The sequence below is a fragment of the Salvia hispanica genome, chromosome 1, assembly GCF_029641045.1.
Source record: "Salvia hispanica isolate PSC_SH4W2 chromosome 1, Shi_PSC_v1, whole genome shotgun sequence".
NCBI classification, from domain to species: domain Eukaryota; kingdom Viridiplantae; phylum Streptophyta; class Magnoliopsida; order Lamiales; family Lamiaceae; genus Salvia; species Salvia hispanica.
In genome coordinates, this window is record NC_142692.1 from 23,973,427 (window position 1) to 23,981,546 (window position 8,120).

The 8,120-nt window shown below is 36.1% G+C and overlaps 1 protein-coding gene across 3 annotated transcripts; it reads right to left on the minus strand.

The window, feature by feature from the left end:
- Positions 1-4,694: 4,694 nt before the first annotated feature.
- On the minus strand, positions 4,695-7,863 carry LOC125218929 (uncharacterized). 3 transcript variants are annotated; one of them, XM_048120735.2, is made up of 6 exons: positions 7,755-7,863; positions 6,856-7,002; positions 6,705-6,782; positions 5,843-5,908; positions 5,693-5,758; positions 4,695-5,614 (listed from the first exon to the last, which is right to left on the minus strand). In XM_048120735.2, the coding sequence occupies exons 1-6, from the start codon at positions 7,827-7,829 to the stop codon at positions 4,922-4,924; spliced, it is 1,125 nt and encodes a 374-aa protein (XP_047976692.1). In that variant the 5' UTR covers positions 7,830-7,863; the 3' UTR covers positions 4,695-4,921. The 3 variants fall into 3 exon arrangements, with proteins under 3 accessions (XP_047976692.1, XP_047976691.1, XP_088913301.1); XM_048120734.2 differs by having other exon boundaries at positions 7,734-7,863; XM_089057175.1 differs by lacking the exon at positions 7,755-7,863 and adding an exon at positions 7,073-7,260.
- Between the last annotated feature and the right edge of the window lie 257 nt (positions 7,864-8,120).

Here is an 8,120-nt window from a genome sequence, read left to right on the forward strand (position 1 = left end):
ATTGAGAGTGAGGACTTTTCAAGGGTCTTAGGAGCTTTTTGGAGTTACGTATTAGGATTGACAACCCTAATGTTAGTAATCAACGTTTGTATCGCATGAGCATAAGCTAGGTGACTCGTCCTTTCAAAGTATTAACTGTGCTAGGGTATTGTAGTTTGGAATTTGTATAACCATAAAAGTGAAAGCACATCCCTGGAATTCTCTTATCTCTATACTTTTCTCTCCGTGATTTGCTTGCATTTAGTTGTTTACTGCTTTTAATATTTTCTGTTTTCAAAAATTTCAAAAAAAATTCTTGTCTCTCCGGATAGTAATTGAGTTCTAGTAGGAGATAGACACTTTGTGTACGTCTTCCCCGTGTTCGATATCCGGTACTAACCTTTTGCTATACTATACCTACTCTGTATACTTGCAGGTATTTATAGTGCAAATAAAAAGTGCATCACTTATGCCTCTCATTTTAGATCAAGTCCTATAAATTCTGATAAGATTTATTTACTTGAAAGTCAATATTTGAGTTTGGGAATAAATTAGAAGACATGTGGTTGAGTATATATTCATCACATGGAAAAGTTGCAAGTTATCTTCGATTCTTTGGAAAATCACTTAACTTAATTAAATCCAAATCATAGAATTCATATTCTTTTACGTAAATTAATTTCGTCTTAGTATGCAATCTATAAACTCAAGCACGAATTGAATTAATTGTATAATCATCTAATTAATTGAATTAATTGTAACCTTAGAATGTGTTGCAAGACATCCAAAATAACTTGGTGTCAGACTCATTTCTTATAAACTTTTAGTTTTTATTACTTCCTCCATCCCAAAAAAATAAGTGCACTTCCTAATTTCGTTCGTCTCATAAAAATATTAGCATTTCCATTTATTGAAAGGTTTCCCAATTTATTACTCATATACATCAAGTTATTTACAACTTATACCACCATTAAAGCACTAATAATAATATGGGTTTCACTATCCACTAACACTACTTTAACTACTCTTCCCCTCCTCTCTATTATTTTACCAATTTTGTCATAATTCTCGTGTCATATCATATGTTCATATTTTTATGAGAGGGAGGGAGTATATTTTAGTTTGAAAAAGTTATAATGATCAAGTGTGGAAAGTTCGTAGTGAGGACCACACCTATTGAATGGGCTTTTTGAGTGAAGTAACAGTCATATACACTGGCGGTCACACATAAGCATGAGGGAAGGCTTAAGTCATTCCCAAATTTTTTATTTTTTATGTTTTTAGTTGTATAATTTTAAAATTTTGTTATTATTTTGTATGAATTAACGTGCAAAAGCCCCTAATAAAATGATAAAGTATAAGGAAATTATTGTCTCATCCAAAATTCGAATATATAGCCCCTAAAATGAAAATTTTCTACGTCCGCCTCTAGTCATATAAATGGAAATGCAGTGAGCCATAAGAAAGATAATTTATCATTTTATTTGCTTGGGTGGCCTAATTTACGGTATTGTAGTGTATGACATATAAATGTAAATAATATAAACAAATTAATAAACTTTAATTTACTAAAAGTAAATTTAAATCACAAAAAAATGTGAAGTGCGGGTTAACTCTTTAAATATGAAACTAGGCATGGGACATAATACAACATCTTTCAAAACACAAAAAACACTAGCTTCCAAGACAAGGGGTTTCGAAAATTCCCTACAGAATTTTTAACAATCCTTGTTCCACTCATACTTGGCTTATGTCTCTCATTTTAGATCAACTTGTATCATCCCCCGTGCTATACACGGGTCATATAATTTTCACGTATTAGTTACACATTTACAATAAGTCAAATAAGTCAATAAAAATAAGAACCAATAATCTTGCGTAAATTTAAAAATACGAAATGCACAATAGCATTTATTAGATGAATAAAACTGTGTCAATTAATTAAATTGATTATTAGGAACTCTCTTTTTATACATGTATAAAATATAAATATTATGTATAGATGGAATAGAGTGAACTTCTAAAAGTAGGAGTATTCTAATTAATTTAAAAAAGTATTACATTCTTAGTTCCGGTACATTGCACTAATATTATCCGCAGTCTCTATTCATTGAAAATATCACCAAACATCCATGGATATTGGTATAATCTCGTTGAAAGGACTTTTGGATTTTTAATACTTTTTGAACCATAGTATCCTAAACTTTTATTTTGGAGGATATTCTGATTTTTTTTTTAAATGCAAAAGTTCATACTAACGATATTATATCAATGTCTTGATACATTGAGTAATATTATGATATAAGTGCAATTATGCTATAAATTCTCCTTGAATTTATTGTCTTGAATATTACTCCCACTTTTTAACATGTTCTAATTTTATTGGCTTCTTAGCTTAATATAAATTCTCCTCTAATTTCTTGTCTGGCCTGTTACACATATCTTTTTAGCATGTCTTTTAAAAAGAGTTTATTGGCTATAAAAGCATAAAGTTTAACAGGTGCAAGGTAACTTAGAATTTGATCCAATTTTAAACTATTTTTTATATATAACTAATTTATTTATAATTTTTATTGGGAATCATGTTTTATGGAGTACTACTCCACTGTTTAAGAAAATATAAGAACATCTCCAACGGCGGACGTCGCGGAAGTCCTACCGGACATCCGCCACTGTGAACGAAATGGTAGGACACGCCCGTCCCATTTGCCCGTCGGATGGGCTCGGACATCCGCCCGACGTCCGACCGGACGTCCGCCACTGTGGCATGGGTCGGACGTCCGATTAAATTTTATTTTATTTTTTATTTTTTTTCTGTTTTAAAAACTCTATAAATAGGGCTCGTTGAACTTCATTTCATTCACACCACTTGTGTTGACAAGTTTCTCTCTCTAAACTCTATTTTCAAGTATTTCTAGAATGACTAATAGTCGTGCGGGTGGTAGTGGCGGAGGCGCTAGTGATAGTGATAGTGATAGTGAGGATGAATTGGATGTTGCTATGGACACGGAGGGGTGGACGTTGATGTGGTTAATTTTTTTTAATTGACTATGTAATTTTTTTTTCGAATAATGTATGTTTTTTTAATGAAATATTCGCTTTTCCCCGTTCGTATTCGTGTCGAAATTTTAATTCCGTAAATTTTAATTTCGTAAATTTATAATTCCGTAAATTGAATAATTGTGAATTTAATTTTATTGCGGGAAGTCCTAGTGGGAAGTCCTAGTGCAATTGGAAGTTCTAGTGGGAAGGGCGCCACCGGAGATACTCTAAAAGGGACTTAATTAATTGTTAGAATAGTGGTAGAATTTGAAGATGGTATGCATTTACGGAATTGATCATCATGCAACTTTATTATTAATCAAAAGTATTATAAAAAAAAATTAAATCATGTAAAGCCTATTAAATATTGGGATTTGAAATACATGAAGCCCCACTTTTTTAAAAAAAAAAAAAAAAAAAAGAATTGCAGCGAACTGGATGCTCCGGCGAGTGGAATCCCCATTTCTTTGACCTTGGAGATTCAAAACCGGCGACAGCGGATCAGAGAGAGGCCGACGGCCTTCTTTATAGAGTGGAGTGGAGTGGTGATATGATGCGTCTTCGTTGAGGAAGATGCAACGTTTCTGGCATAGAGTCAGTGAGGGAGAAATTTAGCGATTGCAACAATAAAAAATCTAAATTTGGAGGTAAAATCTAATACTGGCAACAAAATCTTATCTTTCTTATGAATAATTTTTTTCCTTGGTTTTTCCAGTTGATATTTAAACTGACATTGTTCATCTCTCCATCAACCTTTGTTCTGTCTCCCCGTTTTCGCTCCGCCATGGTCTCGCAGTCATCCTCCATCGATGCTGCCATTGTTGTCGTGCTTTCCTTGTCCAAATCCCCTGCACACCTACATATATTCATAGCCCCTATACACATATGCGTACAGATAGAGAAAAGATAAGACAGAACGAGCATAATGTAGTTCATTTCGGTTTGTGGGAAACTGCCATCGGACATTGCTCCGCACTCTTCTCCTTTCTCTCTGTTAATCACCCATTTAAGATTTGTTACACTATTTTTGCAAGACTTTTATAATAGTAGTTCAAAACTTCCGGTGAAAGCTAGTTTCAATATATAATTGCTTATTAATCTCCTCTTCACTTTTCTCAAGATTTTGAGATAGGCGAATTTGACAGATTATACTCAGTCTAGCTACAGGCTATAGCTTTCTTATTTCTTGTATAGCAGAATAACTATATGCCTACACCCACTTGACCACTTCTCTATTCTCTCATTTTCCCGCCAAAAGTGGTCATAATGGCATTTATGTGATTTTCTCAACAACTCCCGCTTTATATATTGATAGATTCCTATAAATTCTGATAACATTTGTTTACTTAAAATTCAATATTAAAGTTCGGGAATATATTAGAAGACATGTGGTTAAGTACATATTCATCACATGGAGAAGTTGAAATTCATCTTCAATTCTTTGGAAAATCATTTAACTGAATTAAATCAAAATTATATAGTTCATATTTTATGGTTTAAATTAGTCCTTTACGTAAATTGATTGCATTCCTAGTATGCAATCTATGAACTCAAGCACGAATTGAATTAATTATATAATCATCTAATTAGATTTTATACTCTGAAATTATTTGTTTTGCAAACGCAAATGCATTTCATTTTCTTCAGATTTGCGGGTGTTTGATACCTGTATATTGTAGGAACAAAATGTTGTTTCTGTCATTTTAATTAACGTCGTGTCGTTTACACTTACTCTATACGCTACTTACTTGTAAGAGCGTCTCACAAAAACAACACACCAACCTTTACCTACTTTAACTAACAAACCAACTTCCAACCAATTTGAAACATCCTAGTTTATTTCCAATATAACTCACCACTCTAAATTCTTTGTCTAAGCTGAATATACATACAAAGTTTTTCAATTTACTTTCTTTAGTCTCATAAGCTCCTTCCTCCTCCTCCGCGCCTCTGTGGCAACGATGATATCCTCGGACTTTCCCCGAAACAAGCCAGTTTCATGTGGAGAAACAACATGATCACCTACCTGGAAAGCCCTAGGAGGGTCAAGATTCTCCACGCGTCGCACAGGGCTGAACAGCCCTGGCACAACGATGCCAGCAGGGGGTTCGTGTGCTCTGCGATCGCCATCTGCACTCATAGCTTGCATAATGGGGTTATTATAAGCCTCTGCACTCATCGCGTTCTGGTTTGAACAAGACTTGTTGTTGTTGTCTTCACTCATCCTAGCGTCTGAGCACGAACACTTGCCACAGCAATGGGTGTTTGTTCCAAGCAACGGTAGCACCCAAGGGACGGGGACTATAAACAAGGGTGTTACCGTGGAGAGTTCCTGTCCTTGATGCAGACACGGTGGTGTATCCATTGGGAATTGCAGCGGGTGAGGATGAGACGTGCCTTGGAACGGGAAGGCATCTGAAGTTGAGGCCATGGGGGGCCAAAAGCACGGGACTAGAGAGGGCGTAGGCTGGTTCTGCTGCAGAAACATCGGAGTCGTTGCAGTGGCAGAGCAAGGTTTCTCTGCCTCGGACGAGTTTGATTCTTTCTCTTCTTCTTCAGTAACTCCTGCTGCAGCCTTCCTCGCTTCGGCTAACTGTAAGTGCAATAGAATGGCACTCATGACACATTTCAAACAACGAAGTGGCTGAAAAGACGCGGTTCATATTCTTACGTGTGCTTTTAGAAATCTATTTCTTCCTTTTAAAGAATTGAAAACTTCCAGCATCAGCTCCTTTCGCTTTTAACCGGAAAAAAATGTAGTCAATAAAGAGGCAGAGGAAACTCTAACAGAGAAAAGGGGAAGCAAGAAATGTTAACATGCCTTCTTCAAGTTCTCGTTCTCTTCCAACTCATCGGCTGCTCTCTTGTTTAACTCCATATGCATGGCCTGCTCAAAAATAGCAATTGGAGTAACAATCTAACAACCAAATATAATCAATGGAGCACCCACATACCATGCATGTTTGTCTTCTTCATTGCCCCCTTAAAAATAGATAAATTCTTGCATAGAATAAGTACTTCCCTTTTATCTAGAACATAAATCATCAATGTTACTACACATACCATTCACTAATTTACCCAAATTTACCCAATTGAGACATTCCTAAGGTTTTAAGCAAGGAAAAGATCTAATTTTCTTTGTGACTATTGAAGCATACCATTAGTGTTTCTGAGAAGTAGTTCAACAAGTCAGATAGGGTATATGAGGAACACAGCTATATAGTACTATTTCCTTTCTAACTAATAGTATACGTTTGGACATAACACGATTTCCTTCCGAGGATTCTCATAACTCATCAATCATACATATATAGGATAAGTACTTCCCCTTTATCCAGAACATAGATCATCAACTGTTACACGCAGCATTGAGCGACCGATTTACCAAGTTGAGACATTCCTAAGGTTTTCAGGAAGGAAAAGATCCAAATTTCTTTGTGATCATTAAAGCATTCCATCAGTGTTTCTGAGAATTGGTTCAAACTAACTAGTTTGATAGGTATTGAGGAACACAACTTTATTTCCTTTCCAACGACTATAACAAGTTTTCCTTCCGAGCATTCTCATAACCTTTTTAACAAGAGGAGCTAGAATCTAAAATTGTGTCAATGTACAATTTCTAAGTTTGACTACTCCTGCAAATTCATCCGCCACCTGAAGTAGTACAAGCAACTAAACCTTACCTGTCTGCGTCGAATTGTCTGTCTAGCAGACTCTCTATTGGCCATTATATGGCGAAGCTTCCTTTCCTCCTTCTCGGCCTAGATGGGAAAGAATTAAGTATGTTAAGATCAACATTGTTCCATGAAAGAAAAAAATCCAAAGTTGATCTACCTCCGTGAGTTTCCGCCTCATCTTCATCGTCACAGGATTTGTACGATGACTTTTGCTGCACTGCTCTGTGGGAATATGTCGGACACTTTCCTCAGCCTTTCGCGGACTTGTAATCTTCAAAGGTGCATAATCAGCTACTAGCTGGTCCTGATGTAAAGAAGAAGAAGACATTGCTTAAGAGCTGCACAAGTTGGATCGAAATACGAGATGCAACTACCAGAGGCTTTGAAATTCATTGAGTTGATGAATAAGCAGCGAAAACACAAATGTGGGACTATGAAATGAGTTTAGTATAGTCCATATTTAGGAAAGTATTGAGAAAATAGATTTTGAGGCAGGAGAACTCTGAAATCCAACCACAAAAATGGAGTGAAGGCATAAAAAGGGAAAAGGGAGCAAAAGACATATTCGACCAATTGAAATAACATTCTTATCTTACTAAATGTAGGCCATGCTTTCTCATCCTCTTTTTTACTAAAGAAGATACCCTCTCCATATCACATTTTTCTCACACGCAACATAGGAATCCTCACAATACCGACCAACTAAGCCTAAAAATATACGAATTCAGGTTCATTTTCCTTCTTCGTCCGCCATCATTCCTAGCCTTCTTCGCTTCGTCTGGCCCCATAATTCCATTTCCGCAGTTAACCACCCAACCCATACAGCAAATTATCTTCATTAGCACCTACATCGCTTTTTTTAAAAAAGCAATCAAACTCTTGGAACTCCAAAGCCTGAATTAATAAATAGTTCCATCTAATACATTCAATAGAACAAAATCACACTTCAAAATATTTATGAGGTAAAAAAAATAATTAATCATTTCTAAAACTACAACATAATTGTCCGTTAATAGAATTCTAATTTGTGCATACATGGTTTGTATATCGGCGAACCTGTGAAACAGCCACATGCTGCGCCATCCCCGCGAGGGCTTCGGCCGCCTCCAGCTCCCGGCCGTCGTCATCCATGATTTACCGACTCGAATTTTCCTGATGTTATTGAGAAACGTATAGTTTAAAAGCAGTAAACTTAAGCAACAGAATCTGGACATAAAGACAAGGCTTGCCATACCGCCACGTGTCACTCCTAGTCCACGTCAGCTGTGACGCACATGGAATCCACGTGTCACCTCATGGGACGTGCCACGATGGCGAGGGGATATCTTTTTCTTTTTGTTTCCGCTGTCCGGACCGGATTCGGTAGTCAGGCACAAAAATGAAAACTCAAATACTTAATAATTATTCGAAATTGTTTTTTTA

Excerpts from the sequence above, each read along its gene's own strand:
- LOC125218929 (XM_048120734.2), bottom strand. The coding sequence starts at position 7,829 with ATGGATGACGACGGCCGGGAGCTGGAGGCGGCCGAAGCCCTCGCGGGG. Across the intron at positions 7,003-7,733 it reads TTCGCCGATATACAAACCAT|GACCAGCTAGTAGCTGATTA; the intron begins GTATGCACAAAT and ends TCTTTACATCAG. Across the intron at positions 5,615-5,692 it reads ATAGATTTCTAAAAGCACAC|TTAGCCGAAGCGAGGAAGGC; the intron begins GTAAGAATATGA and ends TTGCACTTACAG.